At 53.7% G+C, this 26,716-nt stretch overlaps 1 protein-coding gene and 1 long non-coding RNA gene across 6 annotated transcripts; one reads left to right on the top strand and one right to left on the bottom strand.

Annotated features, from left to right (window-relative positions):
* Window positions 1-5,106: 5,106 nt before the first annotated feature.
* LOC137453586 (uncharacterized) lies at window positions 5,107-9,067 on the bottom strand. Its single transcript, XR_010990411.1, has 3 exons — window positions 8,343-9,067; window positions 8,097-8,229; window positions 5,107-6,505 (listed from the first exon to the last, which is right to left on the bottom strand). It is a non-coding gene; the product is annotated as an uncharacterized lncRNA (long non-coding RNA).
* Window positions 9,068-9,286: 219 nt separating this feature from the next.
* On the top strand, window positions 9,287-26,452 carry KATNBL1 (katanin regulatory subunit B1 like 1). Of its 5 annotated transcripts, none has more exons than XM_068162881.1 (10): window positions 9,287-9,380; window positions 17,621-17,748; window positions 19,139-19,179; window positions 19,557-19,839; window positions 21,194-21,312; window positions 21,473-21,523; window positions 21,607-21,696; window positions 22,223-22,312; window positions 22,716-22,809; window positions 24,246-26,452. In XM_068162881.1, exons 2-10 carry the CDS (start codon window positions 17,635-17,637, stop codon window positions 24,276-24,278), a joined length of 915 nt encoding a protein of 304 aa, XP_068018982.1. In that variant the 5' UTR covers window positions 9,287-9,380; window positions 17,621-17,634; the 3' UTR covers window positions 24,279-26,452. The 5 variants fall into 5 exon arrangements, with proteins under 5 accessions (XP_068018982.1, XP_068018983.1, XP_068018984.1 ...); XM_068162882.1 differs by lacking the exon at window positions 9,287-9,380 and adding an exon at window positions 11,634-12,933; XM_068162883.1 differs by lacking the exon at window positions 9,287-9,380 and adding an exon at window positions 13,524-14,028.
* Window positions 26,453-26,716: the final 264 nt, after the last annotated feature.

Below are 26,716 nucleotides of genomic sequence, written 5' to 3' on the forward strand. Positions count from 1 at the left end.
CCTGCTCACAGAATGAGTTCACCCTTTATTAGCAGCAAGAAGCTGCTCTCAATTGAAGAAGCCAGGATGCTGCCTTGTTGCTTTAATAATGACAGGCTTCTCCTCTTCCTCGTGCATAATGCCTGCTATGACTACGACTGAAAGAGCTGCAGGGAGTCAATACAGCTCATTGGGAACAAGTAAGGCTGGTCCTTAAATTGATTTAATTCATGTGCAGCTCCTTCTCACAGGTGAGCCAACAGTGTGAGCTTGGGAACACTGGAAATAAACATCTGAGCTTTGGATGTCCATTAGAATTAGAACTAGAATTAGAATTAGAATTAGAATTAGAATTAGAATTAGAATTAGAATTATTAACCAGGTTGGAACAGACCTTTGAGATCATCCAGTCCAACCTATCACCCAGCACCATCTGATCAACTAAACCATGGCACCAAGCACCCCATCCAGGCTCCCCTTAAACACCTCCAGGGATGGTGACTCCACCACCTCCCTGGGCAGCACATCCCCAGGGCCAATCTCTCTGTCTGGAAAGAACTTTCTCCTCACCTCCAGCCTGAACCTCCCCTGGTGCAGCCTGAGACTGTGTCCTCTTGTTCTGGTGCTGGCTGCCTGGGAGAAGAGACCAACCCCCTCCTGGCTACAACCTCCCTTCAGGGAGTTGTAGAGAGCAAGGAGGTCTCCCCTGAGCCTCCTCTTCTCCAGGCTAAGCAACCCCAGCTCCCTCAGCCTCTCCTCACAGGGCTGTGCTCCAGACCCCTCCCCAGCCTTGTTGCCCTTCTCTGGACACCTTCCAGCCTCTCAACATCCTTCCTAACCTGAGGGGCCCAGAACTGGCCACAGGACTCAAGGTGTGGGCTGAGCAGTGCTGAGCACAGGGCACAATGACCTCCCTGCTCCTGCTGGCCTACGATTTGGACTACCTGAAAGGCAGCTGTAGATCCTGCCCCAAAGGAGCAGCTGTTCCCACAGCAGAAGGCAGCCCCTGCAGTTTTTGCAGGGCTCGTGGCAATATCTGGCACTGCTAGAAGTGGCAGCTAGCTGGTGTGACATTCTCCTTCAGTGTCCTAGGGAAGCAAGTGCAGCAGCAAACACCATTAGTCAGGAGAGAGCTGCATGTCACAGGCAACAGGCAAGAGCCCAGGAGGGCCACAAGGTTAAAATGCTTTGTTTGAGTAATTATAGGATTTGAAGGATTACACTGAACCAAAAGATTTAAGGACATGGAAGGATTAAAGGGAGAAAGAAAGCAATGAAATTGAAGAGAAGGAAGGTATAGGAGGCAGCACAAAGATCTCTCAATCCAGCAAGGGGCTGGAAACAAGAGCTGCCAAATAACACAGTTGTCTCTGAAGGCAGTAGGGAGCTGCTGTGTGTGTTTGCTGCCCAGTAGCTGAATCTGCAGGGGCTGTTTTCTTTCTCTTAGTGAGTTCCTGAGATGAGAGAGCCAACAGAGCAAGCACATAGAGGAGGTGAAATGTCCCAGCCCATTCCTCCCCATCCCAGAGTGTAAAGTTACCGTGTAGTCTGTAACTGCTGTGGCAGTGAAATCCCAGCACACAAGCCAGAGGTGAGCTCCCACCTGGCACAGCCTGCTGCTGACACCTGGAGAGGTTAGCCATGCACAAGGAAAAGGAATTCCAGCCTTCACCTTGTCCCCACCTGGAGCTACAATGCTTTGCAGTGCTTCTAAACCTGATTTGCAAAGTCTACTGCCCTTGTAAGCTATCAACAGTGAGAATGAACTCACTGTTTGCTACAAAGAAAACCTACAAGGTATTGCTCTCAGCACTGTTCAACATCTTCATCAATGACATTGATGTGGGACAGACAGACAGAGAGAGTCTGCTCAGCAAGTTTGCTGCAGATACCAAACTGTGACGCTTGGCTGAGACACCTGAGGGCTGTGAGGCCATTCACTGAGACCTGGACAGACTGAGAGCTGGACAGAGAGGAACCTGATGAGGTTCACCAAGGCTGAGAGCAGAGTCCTGCCCCTGGAAGCAATAATAACCTGCAGCAGGACAGGCTGGGAGGGGAGCTGCTGGAGAGCAGCCCTGGGGAGAAGCACCTGGGAGTGCTGGTGGAGAACAAGTTCTGCATGGGACAGCAATGTGCCCTGGGGGCCAAGAAGGCCAAGGGGGTCCTGGGGGGCATCCAGAGGAGTGTGGCCAGCAGAGCCAGGGAGGTTCTCCTCCCCCTCTGCTCTGCCCTGCTGAGACCTCCCCTGGAATATTGCATCCAGGTCTGGGCTGCCCAGCTCAGGAGGGACAGGGATCTGCTGGAGAGAGGCCAAGGGAGGGCTCCAAGGCTGCTGAAGGGACTGCAGCACTGCCTGGGGAGGAGAGGCTGAGAGCCCTGGGGCTGTTCAGTCTGGAGAGGAGAAGGCTGAGAGGGATCTGATCAATGTCTATCAATAGCTGAGGGCTGGGGGTCAGGAGGGAGGGGACAGGGACAGGCTCTGCTCAGCTGCACCCTGGGATAGGACAAGGAGCAATGGATGGAAACTGCAGCACAGGAGGTTCCAGCTCAACATGAGGAGGAACTTCTGCCCTGGGAGGGCCCCAGAGCCCTGGAGCAGGCTGCCCAGAGAGGTTGTGGAGTCTCCTTCTCTGGAGCCTTTCCAGCCCCATCTGGATGTGTTCTGTGTGACCTGTGCTGGATTCTCTGCTCCTGCTCTGGCAGGGGCTTGGACTCCATGATCTTTGGAGGTCCCTTCCAGCCCCTAACATCCTCTGATCTGTGCTACTGTGGGAGAGAAAAATGATTCAAGAGTTATGCTGCCTGGGTATGCACAGCTCACGAGGTGGGAAGTTGTCAGATGATGAAACAACCACAAGATAACCACAGGTAGACAACACTAAAAATAAACCTAACAGCAGTGGCTTGGGGTTTGTCAGTTTGATTTTAAACAAAGCACTCACCCACAGCTTAAAGAAAATATCCATCCCAGCAAAGCTGTGTGAGGAGATCTGGGGTTGGCAAACAGCCAGCAGCTTTTATTTGGTGTCACTTCCTTTTATTTCTGCTTGTTTGCTTGAATAATGCTTTAAAACAAACAGAACCTGGTTGCCTCTGTAAGGATGTCTGACTGGGCAGGGGATTAAGAATGAAGCAGTGAGGGAGGAGCAGGCAGAAGGAAAGGATGAAATAAGGAAGAGGAACTTGTTAAGCACGTGTTAACCTCCCAGGGTCTGCAGGGGGCTACAAGCTGGGGAGGGACTTCTGAGGCTGTCAGGGAGTGACAGGACTGGGGGGATGGAGCAGAACTAGAAATGGGGAGATTGAGATTGGCTGTGAGGAAGAAGTTGTTCCCCATGAGGGTGGTGAGAGCCTGGCACAGGCTGCCCAGGGAGGTGGTGGAAGCCTCCTGCCTGGAGGTGTTTGCAGCCAGGCTGGAGGTGGCTGTGAGCAACCTGCTGTGGTGTGAGGTGTCCCTGCCCATGGCAGGGGGTTGGGACTGGCTGAGCCTTGAGGTCCCTTCCAGCCCTGACAACTGAGGAGGTGGTGGAGTCACCATTACTGGAGGTGTTCAGGAGGAGACTTGATGGGGTGCTTGGTGCCATGGTTGAGTTGATTAGGTGGTGTTGGATGATGGGTTGGACACAATGATCTTGAAAGTCTCTTCCAACCTGGTCTATGCTATGCTATGCTATGCTATTCTATTCTATTCTATTCTATTCTATTCTATTCTATTCTATTCTATTCTATTCTATTCTATTCTATTCCTAATTCTATGATTCTGTGATTGTATGGCTTTGAAGCCTGGCAGGATTCTGGAGCACATGGAAGTCTGTTTTTCTGCCTCACAGAAACCCCAAGTCACTTTCCCTGCCATGCTGCTCTCCTTTCCAGCCCAGAAGTCGCAGTTGTTTGCTTGTTTAGAAGCTGGCTTTCTAGAAACTGACTATTCCCTGTGCCAGCCTCCCCTGACAGCCCACCCTGGCAAATCTCCTGTGCTGCCCTTCACTCTGCTGAGGCCTGAGCCTGAGGTTTCTCATGGGACTTTCAGTCCTCCTGTTGCTAGGGAGCTACCTGTGCCACAGTCATTCTCACAGTGGCTTTGCTGGGGGGTCTCTAATTGCAAAGCTGTTCACCAGTAGCTGGGTGGCTGCTGCTTTCTCTCATGTGGGTCACTGACCAGACACACCAGATGGTGGAAATACTTGAGTCCTGTGTCCAGTTCTGGGCTCCTCAGTTTAAGAAGGACATTGAGACACTTGAGCGTGTCCAGAGAAGGGCAACAAGGCTGGTGAGAGGCCTTGAACACAAGCCCTATGAGGAGAGGCTGAGGGAGCTGGGATTGTTTAGCCTGGAGAAGAGGAGGCTCAGGGGTGACCTTATTGCCCTCTACAACTACCTGAAGGGTGGTTGTAGCCAGGAGGGAGTTGGCCTCTTCTCCCAGGCAACCAGCACCAGAACAAGGGGACACAGTCTCAAGCTGCGCCAGGGGAGGTTCAGACTCGAGGTGAGGAGGAAGTTCTTCACCGAGCGAGTCATTCGGCATTGGAATGGGTTACCCAGGGAGGTGGTTGAGTCATCGACCCTGGAGGCGTTCAAGGGGAGATTGGACGTGGCACTTGGTGCCATGGTCTAGTCATGGGGTCTGCGGTGTCAGGTTGGACTCGATGATCCTCGAGGTCCTTTCCAACCTGGGTGATACTGTGATACTGTGATACTCTGTTCTAACTAATCTGGCCCAGAACTGGCAATTCAGAGGTGAAAAGCTTTATCCCATTACCAACTGCCTGAGCCATCCTGTGTCCAGCTTCCAGGCTAAAGATTAAACAGCTAATAGTCTTGAAGCAACTACCACCCCCTCAAATGCCCCAGCCACTACACAGCCCAGACATCTACTGGGCAGATCAGCAAGAGATCCACAAAGGGCAGCACACCTGACTGAATTTAAACTCTGCCTCGGGAGGAATGGGGGAGAAGAAGCCAGGCTGGTCAAGTACAGCATCAATTGGGGTAGTGCTACTTGTGCAGCAGCTGGGAGGAAAACTTGCTGCAGAGAAACTCTGAAGAACAGCAGAGCTTACAGGTAGGCTGGCTGTGAGAGATGCAGCCTGGCAAGAAAAAGGCTGGGGGCATCACAACAAGCAAATGCAATCACAGCTTAAAAAGCAGAAAATGCTAAGCTGTGACTCCCTTTGGCAGAAACAGATCCCAGAATCAGAGCCACACTGCCCAGTCAGAGCACTTTAACCACCTCTGAAGAGCAGCTGCAGACTTTTCCAGTGCACACACCCATCCTACCCTCACAATTTCTTTGCACCTGCACAACTGCTTTGCTTTGCTGCACGTTTAAGCTTTTCATTTTTACAGATTGGAGCTGCTTGTTGCATCCAAAGTCACTGTCAACGACTCTGTTTTCCACATGAGTTGCCAGAGGAATCACAGTCACAGGATGTTAGGGGCTGGAAGGGACCTCAGAAGATCATCCAGGCCAGCCCCCTGCCAGAGCAGGATCACCTAGACCAGATCACACAGGGCTTCTAAGTAGCTCCAAAGTCTCAGCTGGCTGCATGCACAGAAGCTATTGAAGCTTGGGGTTTGTGGGCACGTGAAATTAGACCAGCTGTTCAAAAGCAGCTTCCAAGCATCTGCTCTTTTTCAAGCCAGTTTTGAATTCAGAGGAAGACAAAATCAAGTAGAGACACTGTTTACAGAAGATCATAGATTCATAAATGGGTTGGGTTGGAAGGGACCTGAAAGATCATCCAGTTCCATCCCCCCTGCCACAGGCAGGGACACCTCACACCAAACAGGTCACTCAAGGCCTCATCCAGCCTGGCCTTGAACACCTCCAGTGAGGAGGCAGCCACAGCCTCCCTGGGCAGCCTGTGCCAGGGTCTCACCACCCCCACTGAAAGAATTTCTTCCTCATCTCCATTTTCAATCTCCCCTCTTCCAGCCCAAAGCCACTGTCCCTTGTCCTGTCACTCCCAGCCCTTGTCATAAGTCCCTCCCCAGCTCTCCTGTCTCCAGACCTCCCAATGGAAAGTCCCTCTGCAGCCTTCCTGCAGGATCCCTTCAGCTCCTGGAAGGCAGCTCTGAGGTCTGCCCCAGAGCCTTCTCCACTCCAGGCTGAACAGCCCCAACTCCCCCAGCCTGTCCCCACAGGGGAGGTTCTCCAGCCTCTGATCATCTTTGTGGCCTCCCCTGAACCTGCTCCAGCAGCTCCAGGCCCTCCTTGTGCTGGGGGCAGCAGAACTGGAGGCAGTGCTGCAGGTGGGGTCTCAGGAAGAGCAGAGCTGAGGGGCAGAGTCCCCTCCCTGTCGTTAGATTTGTGAAGAGGACACCACTCATCCTTTAGCATTCCAGATGCCTGCAAAGCAAACAGTTCCTCAGCCTGTCTGTACCCAGGCTCCATCACAGAAGTCCTTCTGCAATGCAGATGTGCTGAACACCAGGAGAATGTGTGGCTTCTTTGTTATATGCATCTGTGGTTGTGTTGCTCTCTGTTCCATCTGCACGTGTGGGGACCTCTGCTCTCTCTCTCCTGCAGAAGAACATGACTCAGATTACATCCCATGATCTTAGAAAATCCCATTACACCCTAATTACCTCATCTGGTTAGACTCCTTGGCCCATCTGGAAGATCTGGCTACTCAAACCTGTCAGTTAGTGCACAAATAACTCATGTTTTAGGGGACCCATGAGAGTCCCTGCAGGTGTTAGAGGAAGGATTGGATGTGGCACTCAGTGCCGTGGCCTGGTCAGTGTGGTGGTGCCAGGTCACAGGCTGGACTTGGTGATCTCAGAGGTCTATTCCAGCCTCAGTCATTCTGTGTTTCTGAGTAACTGTGCAAATCTGCTCTTGAGAGAGGGGAAAGGGTAAGCACAGCTCCCTGGTGCTATCTTAGATGCCTTGGTATTCATTCCTCACTTCACGCTGCACACAGCTTCACTCAGGGCAGGCACAGAACACCATGCAGCACACAGAACTGCCTGCTTGGTTTTATTTATGGTCACCTGCTTCATTAATTTACAGCCCTGCTGACTCTGAGGGCTGAAAGCACCCCCATCCTTTGTCCATAAAGCCATCCCCTGTGTCACAGGAAGAGCAATAAAAACCATTGCTTCAGGTCAACTACACAAACTGCAACCTCTCACAGATGACTCTTTGCCTTGAAAAACACATCACCAGGCCTTGCCAAAACCCTCCCAAAGTCAACACTCCCAGTCCCTCAAGCAGACACTGTTCCACAGCAGAGCTGCTGCAGCTGAAATTGTTTGAGGTTCCAACTTCATTCTTTATTTTCTATTTATGTATTCTTCAATCATTACTTTTTCTTTCTTCTGCCAAAATCCCTTCTTCTATACCAGTGCAGCAAATTTGGCTCAAAGGGATTGAAATAAGCAACGTTACAGGAGTCCCTTTTCCTAACACAAACTTTTAAACACATTAGAAGTGTCTCAAGGTGTGGTGGACTGACACCCCTCCACCAGCGCTGGGCACCAGCACTACACCTTTCCTCTACTGGTCAAATTGACACCAACTAAAGAGCCATGAAAAGGAGTGGGGCATTGGGAAGGAAAGTGTCCAGAAAGAGTTTGAGTTTTCAGTGCCTTGCAGTTACTGCCAGAATCTCGGGGGTGGGGGGGAGGGGGTCTTTAACTGAGAGAACAGAGCAGCAAAAAGTAAGTTGAAAGCAAAGAGGCTAGGGAAGGTATTTAGAAAAGGTCTGGGGATGTGCAGCTGAGAGGACTGGTTTTCCAAGCCTGGATAGCAATGCAAAACAGAGTCAAAGGAAGACACATGAAAGAACCAGCAATTCTTGATGGGAATCCCTGCATCCCAGCCCCAGGATGTTAACCCTTGCAGCTGGGTCTGCTGTCATTGCTAGGGAGGCAGGGGGCAGCTTGTGTGCGTCGGAACACGGCACCGGGTGCTTGACAGAGAGGACTTTGACCCCTGCCTGGACTGGCAGAACAGCTTCTTCTCAGAAAAGGCATTCAAGAACCAGGCCCAGGAAGAAAAATACTATTGTTTGGCAACCTCCACTGAACAAACCAGTTGGTCTGCCCTTTGAGAACCACACATGACATCACATTACAGAAGAACTTCTGCCATTCTGCCACTGTCTTACCTGCAGTGAGCTGGCCAGCCTCTAAAGTCCTTCTGACATTTAACTGTGTGCTCCTGACAAACCTCCCAAGACAGCTCTGCTTTGGAAAGCCCAAGCATGTGTAAGTGTGCATCACCTGGAACTGTCACATCCTCTGAAAATAGAACAAACAAAAAATCATCAGTTGCCTTTACTACTTTTAATGTCATTCTTTTTGCCTGCCTGCACAGCTCAGATGACTTTGAGTAACCCCTGGTGACCACACACCTGGATGTACACAACTGAAGTGCTCGGTTGAGGAGTTTAGGCTTGATCCTAGAGAGAAGTTCTTCACAGGAAGAACTTGGAATGGGCTGCCCAGGGAGGTGGTGGGGTCAGTGTCCCTGGAGGTGTTTAAGTAGCGACTGGATGAGGCACTTAGGCTCTAGGCACGTTCGGAGATGTTACAACAGAGAGCATCGCAGTAACACCCACGCCTCAGGAATCCTGAAGCTACTCATCCTCAGCAATCCTGAAGCTACTCATCCTCAGCCGTGATCCCGAGCTAGCACGGCTGTCTCAGCCAGGCTGCACACCACGCACCCATAACCACACTGTCATTAGTAGCCTGCAGACACGGTGGCGAGCTGCGAGATGCTGGACTGAATGCGACTCTCCGGGGGTAACTGGGCAGCAGCAGGCTCTCGTTATGCTGAGCGGCACCAAAGCGGGAGGCAGCACGGCGGCGAACGGCGGCAGCGGCAGCTGCAGCGCTCGGAGCCAGCGGCAGGAGCGGGCCTGCCTTTGCCTTTGCAAGGTGAGGGACCAAGGGCTGAGCGACTGGGCACGACCCGGGGGGAGGCTCCGTTCCGGGCGGTGAGGGTGCAAAACGAGGAGCGCATCCCAACGAGCAGCTGGATCCGAGCGGCACAGGTGTGACACAGAGAGGGCAGGAACTGGCAGCTCCGGGCCGCCAGGCGGGGAGGGTGAAGCGGGACGGTGGGACGGCTGCGGCAGTCCGTGCTGCAGGAGGAACGCTGAGCCGCCCCGAGGGACGACCACGCCGAACGGGGAGGCCGCGGCGGGGAGCGGCGCAGCGGGCGGGGCCGAGCAGCAGGCAGCCGCCCGCTGGCAGGGGGCGGTGTGGCCGCCAGAGGGCGCCGCGTGGCCGCCCGGCGCGGCCGGTGGGGCGTGGCGCGGCCGGGCCCAGCATGCAGCGCGGCGCCGTTTGAATGGCGCAGGCTCCGGGCGCTGCGCCGCGGCCCTAGCTCCCGGTGGCTCCTCCTCCGCTCGCGGCGTGGCCCGGCCCGGTACCATGAGCAGCGGGTGAGTGAGTGCGGGGGGAGCGGGGGGAGCAGGTGCGGGGAGCGCCGGGGCCGTGGGCGCGGAGCGGGCGCTCGGAGCCGGCCGCCGGTGGGGCGTCCCTCTTGGCTCGCGTTGTGCTGCCGGCCCCTGGGAGCTCAGGGGCCAGCGGGTCTGCGCCGAGGCCTTCCGCCGCCCTGCGTGCCGCCGGCCCCAGGCAGCGGCGCGGCCCGGGCTCTGCCTCGCCGTGGGGCGGGGGCTGCGCCGTGGGGCGGGGGCTGCGGGGGCTGCGCCGTGGGGCGGGGGGCTGCGGGGGCTGCGCCGTGGGGCGGGGGCTGCGGGGGTGCTGCGGGGGCTGCGCCGTGGGGCGGGGGGCTGCGGGGGCTGCGCCGTGGGGCGGGGGCTGCGGGGGTTCCGCCGTGGGGCGGGGGCTGTGGGGGTTCCGCCGGGGCTGCGGGGGCTGCGCCGTGGGGCGGGGGTTCCGCGGGGGCTCCGCGGGGGCAGGTCCCGGGCGGGCGCCGCGGCTGGGGCGGGGTCGCTGGGCGCAGCTCGGGGCCCGCGGGCGCGGCGCTGGATCCGTGCGAGCGGAGCGGGAGCGGGTTTGGTGCCGGGGGATAATGAGCTGGGTGTGAGGCCTCCTGACGATTGTGTTCCTGGGGTGTGACAGATTCCAGGGGGGAGGAAGAAAGGGAGGAGGGAACCTGGAGATGCTCGCAGGGGATGTGATGATCCTGGGTTAGCTGGCTTGCTGGCGAGGCTCGGGAGTTGCTTTCCGGGGGCGGCTGTGCAGCTGTTGAACGTGGAGCGAGGCTGCAGAGGAGCCTGGCCGGCGGGCTCTGTCGAGGAGGGGTTGGGAGGCAGGCGCAGGAGCCTCCTGTGGCTGTTTCTGTGCCGTGCTCTGCTGTCCGGCCAGGACAAGTCGCTTCCCCCCGCCCGTGGGAGCTTGCGTGCCGGGGTTCCGCTGCTCTCCTGGCCCTTGTGCCTCCTGCCTGCGGCCGGGCAGTGAGGGGAAGGGCTCTTACCTGTGCTGGGTGCAACTGAAGCACAGCAGAAGCTTGGCCCTTGGGCCTTGCCGCTTGGAAGCAGCAAACTGCTGCTCCAGAGCTGTCACTGAATTTCCTGGGATCACTAGAGAGGTTTTGGTAGCACTTCTGTGGTGATTTCACTGAATTCAGGTTCTCTTTGGTTTGACTCCTTGGTCTCCATCTCAGGATCTCGTTAGCATGTGAGAGGCTGCTGCAGCTGTTCAGGTGTGCCTATGGGAGAGCCATGGACGTGAGCACAGGGCTGGCAGCAGTGGTTCCAGGAGTGTCTGTGTGTTCCCTCACCCAGCTCTGCAGCTCCTCCTGCCAGTACACTTCCACTGAGCTCGTTTCAGTAAGCCTTTTCATTGAAATTTGGACCACTTTGTAAGTCAGTCCCAGGGTGAGGAGCTGGAGTATGAGCTAAGGAAGGTTCAGAGTGCACTACCCCAGACCAGAGTTCGTAGCAGAGGTGCCTACGAGGGTCACATAAAAGTCCTCCTGAGGCCAAGTGCTGGGGAATGCAGCTGGGTGAGGTGGGTACCTCCACTGAGGTTGGACTTTGAGGGGGCTTCCAATCTAACTTCCCCAAGGTTTGGATTTAAAACTCTTGCTGTGAGTTCTGAAGCTCTTTGGGCTGATCAATGTTAGGGGGGAAATGTGTTTCATTTTATGAGCAGTGTCTTAAAGTGTGTGTGAAGTGCTGGTGTGGGAGCCTCAGCCTCCTGGCACTGAGTGTCTGATATCACTGTCAGGTATGGTAGTGATAGAACTTTCACAGCCTTAGTGTTCAGCAGTGAAAATCCACATCAGGAGAGGTTGGAGGGCAGCTCTGGGGAAAGGGACCTGGGGGTCCTGGTGGACAGGAGGATGCCCATGAGCCAGCAAGGTGCCCTTGTGGCCAGGAAGGCCAAGGGCATCCTAGGGTGTATTAGAAGAGCTGTGGTGAGCTGGTTGGGAGAGGTTCTCTTCCCTCTCTGCTCTGCCTTGCTGAGGCCACATCTGGAATATTGTGTCCTGTTCTGGGCCCTCAGCTCAAGAAGGACCTCAGGGAACTGCTGGAGAGAGTCCAGCACAGAGCCCCAGAGCTGCTGCAGGCAGTGGAACATCTCCCTGTGAGCACAGGCTGAGGGACCTGGGGCTGGGAGCAGAGGAGCCTGAGGGCTGCCCTCAGTGCTGGGGATCAAGATGTGCAGGGCTGGAGCCAGGCTCTGCTCAGGGATGGCCAAGCACAGCACAAGGGGCACTGGGGGCAAGCTGGAGCAGAGGAGGTGCCAGAGGAACAGGAGGGAAACTTTGTCCCTGTGAGGGTGGCAGAGCCTGGAGCAGGCTGCCCAGAGAGGCTGTGGAGTCTCCTGCTCTGGAGCCTTCCCAACCCCCCCTGGATGTGTTCTGTGTGCCCTGCCCTGGGTGCCCTGCTCTGGCAGGGGTTGGGCTGGGTGATCCCTGGAGGTCCCTTCCAACCTGTGCCATCCTTTCCTGACTGTAGAAAGGACTGAAGCACTGGCAGGTGGTGTTTGTGGAGGTTTCACATCCGCAGCTGGTGTCTCCAGGTGCTGAAGTCTGGGTGCTGGTTCATTTCACCTTTCTCTGTCAAAGACCTTTTCCAGGATGTGAATGAAGCTCAGTTCTGGGACTCCTAGGCTGACTCCACAAGGGGAGCCAGCCCATGCTTGGATTCATCCTCCACAACCTGAATTCTGACTCCAAGTCAGTTTTGGAGGTACACTACAACTGCTTGTGCCAGGGGGCCACAGGCAGATCCCATGTGCCAGAGGAACAGGGAAAGGAGCTCAAAGTGTGGGGCTGAGCACACTTAGCATAGCACAGGCTTTGGCTCCACTGCAGGTTTGACAAAAGTCCTTTAATTTTTAACCAAACATGGAACTTTCAGCTGGAGCAGAAGCCTGGCAGGTGTAGCACAGTAAGAAGTTGTGTCCCAGCAGCATGTGGGACTCTCTGCTGTTACAGAAAGATTTGCACTGCCATATTCCTTGGAAGGGAGGTGGTTGGGGTCCCAGCCCTGGAGATACTGAAGGTGAGGCTCTAGAGGGCTCTGGGCAGCCTGGTCTGGTGGAGGATGTCCCTGCTGGTGGGGCTGGACTGGACGACCTGTGGAGGTCCCTTCCAAGCCAACCCGTTCTGTGGCTCTGTAGTTGTGAAGCCCACCTGTTCCTTTAGGAGCCTTTGTGGTCTCCCTCCTGGTGAAGCAGCAGAGCATGGCTGCTGAGAAAAGAGGGGGTTTGAAAGGCCCTGTCACACATTGAAAGGACGTGGAGGCCATCTGGGGCAGCTGGGTTGTGGAGGTCTGTCAGAGTTAGGAGGGCAGGGAATTGTGCCGAGCTGACAGAGCCACTTCCACATCACAAGGCAGTGCTAATTCATTTCTGTGCAAATTGCCCTCTTGGAAGGCAGTTTGGAGCACCCATTCCTGGAAGGCTCCTGCCAGCGTTTGGAGTCTTACTGTGCCTTGTGAAATGAGTCGACCAGCACTGCTTGCCTGCTCCACGACTCCCTCTGCCTGCTGTCAGAGCCCGGATTTGTCTCCTTGGCAGGTAGCAATTAAGTCACTCTCATCCGGGCTCCTAATAGAGTCATCCTGGGCTCGCCCCGGACGTGGGCTGCTGGAGCGGCACAGCAGCATCTGCTCTGCCTTCTGTGCCTGGGAGGCTCAGGAAAAGCAGCAGCTCAACCTCCTTCCTGGCGAGATTCTTGCTTTAAAGGATGCTGCTGGTGCCCTGAAAGCCCCAGGTACTCTGCCCTGCTGTGTTGTGCAGGCAGGGGCTGGAGTGCTGCTGGAGATTACATCAGCGTGAAGGGAAGGGTGTCCCTCTGTGGGGGCCGTGCCCACAGCTCGGGCTGATGGGAGGGAGTGGCAGAGCTGTTAATACTTGCCTTTGGTAGCTCTGCACTTGAAAGCCCTTTGGTGCTGGCTGTCTCTGCCTGGTGCTGGCGTGACTGGAAGAGTTGGGCTGCATCTGGGAGAGATCAGCTCAGGAAACGGCAGCAGAGCTGGGGAGAAAACTCTGCACAGGTGCTGCCTGTTGGCCCTGGGGCCAGCTGAGCTTACCAGGGTCTGTGGTGCTGGTAGTCCAGTGCCAGTCCTCCTGTGTCCTGAAAGCTGAGGAGAGTAGAGGGGAGGCAGGAGGGCTGGCATCTGCTATGAGAAGTCGCCCCTGGGCAGGGGAAGCTGGTGGAATGTGAGTGTGTCATCACCCTGCCACTGCGCTCCTGGCTTCAGGATTGTGTGCTGGAGGGCCAAGGCAGAGCTGGGGGGACTTGCATTCTGTCCTTAGCTGGTTTCTACAGCCTTGTAGAGCAAGGGGTTGTGCTGGTCTTGATGGGGTGGTGTAACAGCGTGCTCTGAGCCCCTGCACCCATCTGTGCTGATCAGAAGGGCATGGTTGAGGTGCAGCTTGTTTGATCCTGTACAAATCAGTATCTCAGTCTTAAAATCCATGTTCTCCATGGGTGGTGATGTCTAATTGGCTGGCCCTAGATGATGATATCTGATGGCAGATTGGAAATGAAAGCTTCATGCAAAGAGCTCTGTGAAGTGCCTTTCATCCTCCCAGCGTTTGGCTCTTTAATGGCTGACTAGCTAGCATTTCATCCTGGGGAGCTAACCCTTTGGGAGCAGGCTTCCTGAGGTGAGCACTGAGTTTATTACAGCATTATTGCTTTCTTCTGCTGGAGTTCTGCTCCATTCCTGCACTACCTGAGTTGTGTTTCTGTATGTAACCACCTCCAGGCTGTTCCCTTAGGTGAGCTGGCACAGTCTGCCCTGGAACCCAGGCAGACGTTTGGGCCCACAACGTCCCGTGGCAGGCTGGGTTTGGTTCTGCTTTGCAGTCACCTCTCCTGTCAGTTTTCAGCCTGCCTTCAGCCAGTGTCTTTTGACTCTCCAGTCTTGTATTGGGCACGATGCTGAAGAGCAATCTCTCTGCCCCTTCTCCAGGCCATTCATTTTGCAGACCTCTGTCTTATTTCCCCTCTCTGCTCTAAGCAGCCTCCTCCCCAGACTGCCAAGCCTGAGCTGTTCAGTTGTGGATTGTAGGGGAGGTCCTGCGGACTTGAGCTTGCCTTGGCTGAGCTTCACTTTACTCAGAGGTCTTTCTTCTGTGCACTGTCAAAGCAGCTGTTTGTTTTTTGAGCTGTTTCCTGATCAGCAGCTGAAGTCCATCCACAGATCCAGGTTGCAGCAGCTCAGAGCCTGTGGTTCTGTGTGGGAGCCCAGAACGTCTCCAGCGCCCGCGGGCATGGAGGCTTTGCTCTTCTGCTGGGCTGTACCCATTGCTGCTTCTGCTCATACATCACAGGCCTCTGGTTCTGCAGTCAGCCCTCCCCTGCAGTGTCACCTTGTGTTGTCAGAGCTTCATCATCTCATTGCTCATCCCAGGTGTGAAGTAATGGTGAGGATGCCACACAGTGTGCAGCAGTGCAGCTCTTCTGCAGGATCCCTGTAGTGGCCTCCTGCCTGGACTCTTCCTGACCCTTTCTTGGCTACTTCTCCATGCAAAAATCATCTCTCTGCAATTCCATTCCATCCCTTGGTTGCTTAGTTTCCTCTAAGAGATTTGTGAGGGACTTGTGGAAGCTTTTTGGAGTCTCAGGTGGACTGCCCTTGTAACTGCCCCTTACCCATGTTGCACACCTTCATGTTGACAGAATTCCCTTGGCTTGCAGGGCAGGACTTGCCTTCACCACAGCCAACTTTAGTCTTCCCCAGTACCTCACTTGTTAGTGTCCACGAGCTCTGTCCGTGGTGGCACTCTTTGCTAATTTGCACGAGGTGTAAGCCTCGATCTTCCTTCAGGCTTCAGGCTCCCTTCAGGTAGTTGTAGAGAGCAAGAAGGTCTCCCCTGAGCCTCCTCTTCTCCAGGCTAAGCAACCCCAGCTCCCTCAGCCTCTCCTCACAGGGCTGTGCTCCAGACCCCTCCCCAGCTTTGTTGTCCTTCTCTGGACTCGTTCCAGCAAGTCAACCTCCTTCCTAACCTGATCAGCAGCCTGGCTGGTGCGTGGCTCTTCCTCCCCCGGCTGCTGGGCTGTCCGTGGCTCTTCCTCCCCCGGCTGCTGGGCTGTCCGTGGCTCTTTCTGCCTCATCAGAGACACTCCAAGCCAGATGAAGCAATGAGAAGCTGTGGGAGGTGTGGGGCAGTGAACAGGGCTGTGAGGATGTCGCTGCAGTTTTGCATCAGTCCATCAGCTGTTTGTGTCTCTGCTCACCCCTTGCCTTCTGGGGCTCTGTTCAAAGGCCAGCATTGCTGCCTGTGTTGTCTGTTCCTCTTTGAGCTGGGAGGCTGGGGGCATACCATTCCAATAGCAGGTTTGTCGCTGTGTGATTCTCAGGGTTCCTGTGGCACACTTCACTTTTGTGGGGAGCCACCTCCCTTCAGGACAGTGTCTCTCCAGCTCGGGTGTCCCGGGATGCTATCCTAGGCCCTGTAGAGCCTGGGAGCACGGAGCTGCCACCAGAGCTGCTTTGGTAAGACATCTCTGTCTAGCCCTCTGACACCTCACAGCTCAGTTAGGAGCACTCCAGTTTAACAGTGCTGTCTTACACCTTGAGATCAGAGTATTGCCTGCTGCTCAGCCTGCCAGAGCAGGCTGGCTGGAGCTGGTTTGTTGAGCAAGGCCAGCTCGTTCTCCGGCACGGAGAGCTGCTGCGCTGCCAGTGTCTCTGGCAGTGTCTCATGGCAGTAGGTGCAAGGAGTGTTCTTCAGGAGCAGAGGCTGGCTTCTTAGCATCTGGCAGGACCACTCCATGGGGTTTAGCTCTGCAGCATCTCCTGAGAGCATCTTCCAGAGTTTTTCTTTCCTCTCAGCAACATTCTCAAAGGGGATAAAACCCAACCCAACCAACCAGAGCCAGCAAAACCCAGCTCCAGGCTTTTCCAAGCCATCCTGGCTTTCTGCCTCCATTATCTTGCATGTGAGTCTGGATCAGTGAGGCTGTCAGGGTGGTTTTGTCAGGCTTCTCTGCAGAAGTGCAGTTGTTTGCCTTGTGCTCCAGTGTTTAACATACAGCCCATTCTGAGTCCAAGTGATGCTTCTTAAGCAGGGGAGAACTTGTTTGTTCTTAGGGTTTCCTCTAAACCCTAGGAGAAAATCCCCCCCCTGCTTTGTTTTGAGCCTGCCACCTGGCTGTTTGCTAACCTTTAGCTGCTGCATTGATAGCTCTGCTGTGGCTAATAAGCTGTTTCCCATCTGGCTTTTTCAGTGCTCTGTGTCCTAACTCCTGAAGTTGTTAATGTGGGACAAATCTGCTACAGGGAGGAGAAGGGACAGGGCTGCTGGTAGTAGAGGTGGAGGGGTGAGAGGGGTGCACTCATGTCAGGATCTGACCTTTGCCATTTAGGAGCAGGAGGTGACCTTTGAAAGGCAGGTAGTGTAGCAAAAGCACCTTTGGAGCAGTGCTGCCTGATGGTGTAGTTCTAATCCAGCTGTGGATTCTGAGTCACAAACCCTGCACACCCCTGAGTACAGCTTGCTCAGTCTGGGGGTTGATGCCTGGAGAGGTGCTTGCGTGTGTCCAGGCACAGCACTTGGGCCACCCTCCTGCTGGCTAGCTGTGGAGTGAGGGGATTTTTGCAGCACAGGACCCAGCCAGAGCTGTGTGCTGAGCAGAAGGGCAAGGAGTGGATTTCCCAGCAAGGCAGAGGGACAGGTTCCCCACACGCACACTTCCTTTCTATTTCCTTAAGCCTTTGCTATTTCTGAGCTTGCCTCTCCCTCCTGCAGAGCAGGGGCTTGTTTAGCTGCCTTTCCTCTCTTGCAAGGGACTGTGGGACCAGTTCTTTAGGTAGCCAGTGCAATTCAGTGTCAGCTGTGGAGGAAAGAGTCTCATAAGTTGCCTTGTCCTCTACTTGAATTCTTGGGTGTGGAAGCCCTCAGTGCAGGTGCCCTGAGCTGCTCTGAAAACAAGACCTGCCTCCTGTTTGTTTGCCAGCCTTTAGCTACTGCACTGGGAGATCTTCTGTGGCTGTTCCTCTCTCCTGTTCCTCCCTGGAGGCTGCCTTTCCTTCCCTTCCACTGGAAAACTGAGCAGGAATTTTGAGGTGATGGCAGCATGCTGTTGTTAAGGTCTCCAGCTGACAGTGGCTGAAGGGGGATGTCTGTGCAGTATTTGTGATGAGCCTGCTCACAGGCAGTTGGACTCTGGAGCTGGTTTTGCCAGCTGTGCTTGAAGAAAGCTCACTGAATGGTTTGGGAACTACAGCTGCATGTCTTGCCTTGGGAACAGGGATCTGAGAGATTATGGCAGCTGAAGCCCACCATGGTAGGAAACAGAAGGTGTTGCATCTGGAAGGCCATCCCATCGATCTCCCCAGGAAAAGGATCTCCTCTTCCACTAAAAAGATCATGAAGGAGGTAAGCTGTGGGCTTTGCCTTGTGTCTTCTCTGTGTCCTCTGGTGAAACTGAGGTAAATGTTCCAAGAGGTGGATGGCTGTGAGCAGTCTGAACTGGCACCATTGGCCATTTGGTGTTTAAATGTGCAACAGAGCTGGAGCAGCAGTCAGAGCTGTGCATTGTGGCAGGCACAGCAGAGGCTGCCCAGCTGTGTGCATCTCACTGGCCTGCTCAGCACTGGCAGCTCTTCCTCAGGCCTGCTGCTCTCCAGCCTAGCCAAGAACAGAGGAATTCTAGCAGCAGAAAGCTCTCTCTTGCCCAGAGAGCTTTGTGTGGGAGGTGGGTAGGGGCAGGAGCTGTGTGCAATTGTTAGGATGCAGCTTGTTTTCCCACGTGCTCCAGGAGCACACACACTTCACTGGATTCTTGCCACTCAGGAATGTTCTCTTATAACCCCCAGCCAGACACTGGCTGAAGAGGAAGGCACTGAGCATGGAGAGGTAAACTCATTACAAGGTCACTTCAGGCAGCAGTGAAGATGCCAGAATCCTCCTCAGCAGTTTGCTTATTGAAACCTACATGATTTTATGACTTGGTTTGAACAGCACAAGGTCCTGGCATGGTGTTGCTGCTGTGCAGGTGAGCATTAGACTGCTGGTAACATTTCCAAGGGGAAATGCCTGCAGCAGGAGAGTGCAGGGCCTGGTGAGATGCAAATGCAGGTTTCCAGCTTGGGCTGCTTGCTGTACTGTCATCATTTATTTGCTAGAGAAAAGACAATAGATCAGTTTGTCCCAACTGAGCTCCATGGTAAGCAGCACACAGCTTCCAAATGTGGTGCTTAACTTCCTGAGGCTTTGCTAATCTCTGTTAGAACCCTGAATGAATGTTGTGATTCCTCTGGGGGATCTCTGGTCTGTGCAGGCCAGCTGCTGGCAGGCTGCTCACCTGTTGCACACAAATGAGCTCAAGATAATCAGGCTGGAGTTGTCCACAGCACTTGGATGTCGTGCTTGAGTGTGGAAGTGTCCTGCTGCCATCCTTCCCAAGGCTAGCAGCTGCTGCCTTTGCAGGTCTGTGTGGGAAGTGATGCCAGCAGGTTCCAGCAGGCTTTGCAGCTTGGCCTCAGTTTTTGGTCTGCTGGTGACTGAAGGATCTCTGATGTCACAATTCCTCATCTTGGCCGAGGCCCCTGGAGCCTGCCGCTGCCTGTGGTGCTTCAAGGACAGCTGGGGGAGGGCTGGTTCATCCACAGGTCACTGGGAAAGCCTCGGTGATTAACAGGAGGTTCATGTAGCTGTGCTTCAGTTGCAGAACAGGGGGACTGGGTGGAAGGTAGGAGAGCTGTGGCAGGCTGGGGGAGTGGTAGAGCCTTTTCACTGATGCAGCTCTCTCTTCCCTTTCTCCCAGGGTAAGAGATCTCCAAAACAGCTGGCTTCATACACAAACAGGTAGGAGGGCAGTGCTGCTGCAGCCTTGGGTTTCAAGGGATAGAGGAGCAAAAAGCAGTTTAACTCTCTTGCAGCACCCCAGCAAGCACAAATGAGAGATGGGCAGGGTGGGGTGTGAATTAGGGTCCAGTCTTGCACTACTCAGGGTTTGTATCTGCTGCCTCTCTGAGTCTCTGCACTCATGCAAGCAGCAGAAAACCATGGGTGCTAGCAGCCAGTGATAACCAGAAGCCAGGCAAGTGTGTCTTGGAGATAAAAAGGTTTAAGCAGGCTGCAAGATGACTGCTGACTTCACCATGAGATGCTCTAGCCTAGCCACATGCCCTGCTGCTTGGGCTGAGGACAGCCTGCGCTCCAACCTCCTTCTCTTCCTGCAGGGTAACAGTTGGGAAGGCAGCGACCAGCCCCCTCTCTCTTTTCAAAGTGGTGTGTTGTAAAAGAAGAGTTCATTGTTACAGTCCAAAGCCTTGCTACAGAAAGAAGCAGCTCCCTAAAGCTAGGGGCTGTGACATGGCCAATAAGGAGAATGAGCTGGCTTGTGCAGGGAACCTGCCAGCGAAGCTGCACGGCGACCCCCGCAGCCACCTGCTGCACTCCGCCGACGCCGGCTCCTCGCAGACAGAGGGGCCCTCCTCCAAGTACAGTGGCTTCTTCTCGGAGGTCAGTAGAGCTTAAGGAAACCTCAGCCCAAAACAGAAGGCTCCTGTGCTTGTGTGGTCAGCTGGGAATGTTTCCCAAGAGCTGGCTTCTCTCAGCAGGGGTTGGCTCAGGCGCTGTGATCTGCAGGCGCTGTGATCTGCAGGCGCTGCTGCTCGGTTCATGGTGATACAGCTGCCAGCAGCTGTCCTGCCAGCTGCTGTCCTGCCAGCTTTGCCTGGGTTTGTGGCAGCACAGAAGCCCCCATCCTCTATGCTAGGCTGGGTTAAAGTTGTAGCAGCACTGAGGACAGTGTTGGCTTTAGATGGCTGGCTTTCATCACCTGGCACCACAGGTGGCCACAGGCATGCCTGTGGAGCTGTGAAAGTGTCAGTGAAATGGACAGGACATTTGCACCAGCTGTAGCAGCTCAGTGTGCATGAAGCTGCCTCCAGCCTTTGTATAAGGCTGCATTGCTTCTGGGGATGGCTTGGCAGACCCCAGTGAACTCTTGCAGGGCTTCTGAAATGGCCTGAAGGGTCAGCTAGCTGAATAAATCAGCTTTGTGACAGTAAGGCCATATAAGGCCTTTGAAGTTGAGGTTTCCATTTGTATCACCATGGCTGCTTGCTGCCTGCTTAGCCCTGCAGGTCCTTTAAGTGAAGCATGGCAGGAAAGATCCGATCCAAGACTGTGCTGAGGGCTGCCAGAGAGTCTGGGGGGCTGGAGGGCCAAGTCTGGCACTCTGTTGAGCCTGATGGTTTCAAGGAAGGAGCAGCAGAGCTGCTGGAATAGAAAAGAGATTGCAGGAAGAAGGGTGCAAAAACAAAGCCTGAGGAAGCTTGATCCTCTGGGGGGCTAAAGACCAGCTCCCCCCTGCAGATGGCTGCCCAGCAGGCTTGAGAGTGTCTGCAGTGCTCATTCTGGTCCAAGCTGCATTTCAACAGAAGAGCTGAAGTGCATTCTGAGAACAAGCCCCTTCAGAAGTGACTCTTTCCTGGCAGGGTTCAGTGTAATCCATGGAGTTCCTTGTGTGTGAAGCGTGTGGGCAAGCACCTGGGGAGCAAATTGTCAGTCACAACGACAGGCTGATGCTCCTGGGTGCTCCACTTCACTCAGATGTCTCCATCTAGCTGTCTGTAGACCTCCTGAGCTCCTGCAGCTTTTGGCTAGAGTAGTCTTTATCTGTTTGTGCTCCATTTGAAGGGAAAGTTGCAGGGTTGAAAACTGTTCTTAGCTCATTTCCTTTGACCCAGCTGAGCAGTGTACAGGGAGGAAAGGATATGCCCCTGGAATCTGAGTTACTGCAGAGCAGCTGATGGTGCTGGGTACTTAACTTGCACTAAACTTCTCTTGTCACTGCTTTTGAAATCCCCAGGTTTCTCAGGACCATGACACTATGGCTCAAGTGCTTTTCAGCAGGAATCTGAGGCTGAATGTAGCTTTAACTTTTTGGAGAAGGAGAAGTATAAGTGAGCTGGTGGCCTACTTAGTGAGGTAAACCAAGTGTCCCTCCTCCTGTGCTCTGGCAAGGGTGGCAATCCCAAGTGTGCTGCAGTGTCTTCAGGGCTTCCACAGATACACTGGCTGTAAACCCCAGTGGAATGGGGTGCTCCAGCCTAGAGTACCACTGCTGATTCTCCTCTTCTGTTTCTAGGATACAGGATCTTGGGGTGGTGGTAGACTGCCTTCCTGTGCTCACAAACAGGTACAAACAAAAAGCAGTGGGGGGAAGAGTCTGCTGTCACCACCCTGGAGCCCAAGCACTTCTGAAACATCTTCTCCTTTAAGTTTACAGGAAGAAAAACCATATATATCAGTTGGCTGCTGTGTAGATCTCCTGCCTTTGGTGAAATCACTGCTTAAAAGCAAATATGAAGAGTAAGTATCAGCTGCCAAGCTGCCATTGCTTCCTGGCTGTGAAATAAAGGGATTTCATCAGCTGAGTCCTGCTCCTTCTGCCCCTTCTCCCAGCTCTGCCTTCCTCAGTGAGCACCACCCTGAAGGGAGCTTTCCTCTGGTCTTCCCTACCTTAGCAAGCAAGTGGTGCAAAAGCTTTTCCCTCAGTCCTTAACCTTGTATGAATGGCTTTGCCCCTGTGCAGGCTGGTTTGTCCTAGACAGTAAACCAGAAGTGCCCCAAGATTCTAGTGTGGTGTGTAACATGAAACCCAGGCAGTGGGTTCAGGCCTTCAGTACCTGAAGGATTACAACAAAAGCTTCAGTTGATGACTGTAAAATGGTAACAGCCCCATAGGCAGGTGTTTGAACCTGCCAGCCTGGCTGGAGAGCCTTTTCCCCCAGAACACAAAGCCTGTTACTTTGGGTGGCTCACCAGTTTCTCTTGGTGCTGACTTGTGGACCCTGGAGGGAGGACAAAAAGCACACTGTGTATTCTGTTGTTACAGATATGTGATAGTTGGTTTAAACTGGCTTCAGGCTGTCATTAAGAGATGGTGGTCAGAACTATCAGCACACAGAGAGAAGGCAGAGGATGGGTGAGTATAACATTGGGAAGGCCTGCAGTGTGTTCCTGTACCTTCAGCTCACTCTGGAGAGTGGAGCAGCAGGAGCACACAACACCTGCAAACCAGCTGTGCTCTTAGGGACAGCAAAAGCTGAGGTGTGAAAGGTCTGTGCCTGAGGCACAAGTGTTGGAAACTCACTCTGGGCTTGATCTTAGATCCTCTTTACTGGAGTTCCAACAGGTGCAGAGCATAAGGGATTATCCAAATGCTATAGAAGCGATCAGAATTGATCCAGAACTGATCAAAAAGTGATCCAAGTGTTTGTGTGGCACTAGCTATCATGTAGCCCAAGCCTGGGCAGCATTAAACACTTCAGTCAAAAAGTCCCCTGCAGTGTAACAGAAGTGTTACAAAATGTTCCCTTCTTTTCCAGGAACATTCCTGTTTTAAAGCAGCAATTGAGTGGATTATGGGAACAGGAGAATCATCTGACTCTGGTTCCAGGATACACTGGTAATATAGCTAAGGTAATCCACTTGTGGTTAGTGATGAACACATTGTCTCACCTGCAGTATTCTTCTCACCTGGTGTTCTTTAAGCAAACACCTTTGTTGGCCACCATTGCTTAAGCAGGTTGCACAATTATCCTAATTGTACTTACAGTAATTATCACCATTACCATAATGAGAGTAAACTGCTCTGCTGAGACCCCACCTTGAACACTGCCTCCAGTTCTGCTGTCCCCAGCAGGAGAAGGACACAGAGCTACTGGGAGAGTCCAGAGGAGGCCACAAAGATGATCCCAGGGCTGGAGCAGCTCTGCTGTGAGCACAGGCTGAGGGAGCTGGGGCTGTGCAGCCTGCAGAGGAGAAGACTCTGGGGGGACTTGGAGTTGCCTTTCAATAGCTGAAGAGATGCTACAGAAGGGTTGCAGAGGGAATGGTTTGAAGCTGAGGCAGAGCAGGGTCAGACTGGAGCTGAGGAAGAAGTTCTTCAGCAGGAGGCTGCTGAGACTCTGGCCCAGGCTGCCCAGGGAGGCTGTGGCTGCCTCCTGCCTGGGGGTGCTGAAGGCCAGGCTGGATGAGGCCTTGAGCAGCTGAGTGTAGCTGAGAGGTGTCCCTGGGCATGGAGGGGAGGTTGGGGCAGCTGAGCTCTGAGCTCCCTTCCAGCCTGAGCCAGGCTGTGTTTCTCTGATTGCAGAAGCCTGGAGTTAAATGCCCTTTGCTCACAGTGGTTCAGAAGGCCAGCAGTGGTTTTCCTTCTGCTTTTCTCTTTATTCATAAGAGTAGTAATAAGCCTTAAAAGTGCTGTAAAAGGGGCCCAGATGAAAACACAGATCCTTCTTTGCTGTGATCTGCTCTCCCCCTTCTTGAGAGTGTACTGCAGCATGGGGAGCCTTAGCCCAGCAGTGTTGGCAGCATGTGCACACCTGGTGACTGGAGCAAGTGACACCTTCCTGATCTCCACAGCCTGTTGCTGGCCTAATGCTTGGCCAGCTCGGTTTGTAGTGTCCCCAGGGGAGCTGAGTCCCTGTTTGCCTTTCTTGGTGTGCTGTGGTATCAGTACCACACTGAGGTGTCAGGCAAGTGTGTGATTTGCTCCTCGTGATCTCATCTCCATAAGCATCACATCCTGAGGTCGGGCACCAAGGCTTAGAGGAAGAAGCTCCCCAGGGAGGAGCTGGTGAGGGTAGTGAGAGGAGGTTGTAAAGCTCTGCGTGCAGGGAGGGCTGCAAAAGTAGACTAAATTGGTTACTTTGGAAACTAATCCAAATTTCCTTGTGGGCTTTTCTCTAATTCATAAAGAGATGCCACTGAAAGTAACGTTGAAGAGCATGCCTTCTGGGGCTTGACCTCAGGTTGCTCGTTCTGGTGCTGATGTGTTACCCTGCCTCAGCCATCGCCTCGATGGCACCGCTGTGAGCAACACCACAAACCATTTCTCCTTCCTTCCTTCCTTCCAGGATGTAAATGCTTATTTATTACAGCTACACTGACGTGATTGGGAAACTGCTTCTGTGGTGAAACAATCCCCTGAAGTGTCCCTGAAGTAAGGACTGTCTCTGAAAGCCTTCTGCGAAGCCCTGGGAGAAGAGAGGCGAACTGTCAGCTCTCCAATGGAACCACTAACACACCCTAACAATCTGCTTCACATTGAAGTGGAAGAATGTCTAGCAGGAGCAACTTTCACTTCAGTGAGGTGAAAGTGCACTATGAAAACTGTATGCCTTGGCTGCATTTGGGACTCACTCAGTGACTAGATGTTCCTTTAAATGCTACTGGATTTTGCTACAGCCTTGCAGATAAGAAGGTGAATGACAAGAGAGCAGAACCAGTGTGTGAGGAAGCATCAACAGCAATCAGCATTGGGAGCTCCTGAATGTTTCTTTCACAGGAGAGCTCCAAAATGCACAGCTACCTTCCAAGGGCATCAGCCCCCTTTGGGACCTACAGCCACTTCTGTGTTTTAATGACATGAGTAAAGACAGGTTTTGTTTGCACTATGGAGAAACTCCAGCGAGGATGCCTTAATGACTTAGTGTTTCAACAAGCCAATGTGTTAAGATGCAAATAGTTATTACCTTCAGGTTGTGATGACAAAACCCACCCACCCAACCTACAGAGTCAGGGTTTCCCTTTGTGTAGTCACTGAAGCGTTGCACACAGCCCGCGGTGGATGGATGCAGGGATGAGAAGTACCTGAAGCGGAGCTTGGCTCAGCAGGTGTCGGCAGAGTGGTGAATTCCTGGCTAACAAATGGTTTTATACTCTGTGTGGATTTCTGAGGCAGTAAGCTCCCTCTGTATCCTTTAAACTCCATGCAAATAAGTAAATATATTCAATGTATCTGCTGTTTGTTTTCCTTCCTTGTCAAGCTCCTAAAGCCAATCTCCAGAATAATCTCTTGCCCAGTACTTTTTATCCTCAGTGTTTATGTCTGTCACTTGCAATGTTTACAGCCAGCTGAGGCCACGGTACTCCATCACCCCCTTTTGTACTACCTCCTGTAAGGGCCTGACAGAGCTCTTTGCAGCAGGCCTCTGGTTCTGCTCTCTGATGGCCAGTGCCCGCCGAGGGTGGCACTCACAGCACAGGTAACCTTTCCTGCCCTGCTGTTGGAGTTGAAAGGCTGGAGCTGAGCAGCTGTGGAGCTGTGGGTTTAGGCTTGCTCTTGCCTTTCTGTGCTGGGGAAGCGTGCTTTGCCACTCCAGGCCTTACCAAGTGCCAGCTCTCCGCCGCAACCTTCCTGCGCAGCCTCACCAAACAGTCCTCTCCCTTCACGTACCTAAGGCTTGTTCCCATAGCTAGCATCAAGCATAAGCACTTTTATTGCCCTGCAGTGGAAAAGGCTTTTGATAGCCCCCAGTGGCTTTTGCTTTACAGATGAGATGAATGAGTGTTAACCTCTGGTAGTGCCAGCAGCTCTGGGCCTCCTGTTGCTGCATTCTGCGTTCCGCTCTGCGTCGCTGCCCACCTGTGAAGCCCGGCTGGAAACCTCTCCTCAGAACTCGGTGCTGTTGTCTCTTTGAGTGTCCTTGGAGCCACCAAAGCTTTTGTGCTTCCCAGGGAAGAGCTCCTGGGACATCCCAACCCCGAGAGCTCTGGGGGACAGTCCGGAGACCTGCGCACAGCCACGTTGTTTCTGCTAGAATCGTGAGCTACTGCTGGGGAGATCTCGCGCTCAGAAGAGTTCAAGGTAGACCTCAGTACTTCTTCAGATGCTCTTGCTGGCAGCTGAGAACGTGGGGGAGCCACAGTGCGAGGCCATCCTCGCATGACTGCTCCACGGAGCGCTCCGGTGTGGGAGCAGCGGAGGGCAGCGGCAGCGCTGGGGTACCGCTGGCTGAGTTCCTCCAGGAGGACACCGCGGAGGTGATGCAGGCTCAGCTCTTCCTTTCTCCTCTTTGCTTTTAAAGAGACAAATATGAAGTCATCTGTGGCCATTTATTGCTGATAATCCAAGGGGTAATCATGGTAATTGGAAGTGAATAATGGCTGTAGTGAGCAGCCTGACTGCAGATGCAGATCTCTGGGCCTGTGGTGTGAGTCTGTGGCCACCTGCAGAATTCCAGGGCTGAGCTGTGGGAGGTGCTTCTGTTCCAGTGGCAAGGTGAGGCTGAGTGGAGTTTGTTATGGAGAAATACCCAATAAAGTAATGCATTCTTTTTAACTGCCCAGAGTTGTCTTTTGCCAGCACCAATAACACAGGAGCAACAGAAGTCAGTAGAAGCTGTGCCTTATTCCACATTCTCTCTCTGTTGGCTTCCCTTACTGTATCCAGGCAGCTAACAGTTTGTAAGAACAGGATTCTGGTGTCTCCAGCATGGATTTTTTCTGTCATGATCTTATTTAAGCTATTCACACTGACAGTAAGGTTCAGCTGGTTGTGTGCTCTTTACCTCTCCAGGGGGTAGGACTTGGCCTTGCTGTGGCA

This window comes from Melanerpes formicivorus, unplaced genomic scaffold (assembly GCF_026170545.1).
Source record: "Melanerpes formicivorus ecotype bairdi unplaced genomic scaffold, bMelFor1.0.p_v2 SCAF_68, whole genome shotgun sequence".
In the NCBI taxonomy this organism is placed as follows: domain Eukaryota; kingdom Metazoa; phylum Chordata; class Aves; order Piciformes; family Picidae; genus Melanerpes; species Melanerpes formicivorus.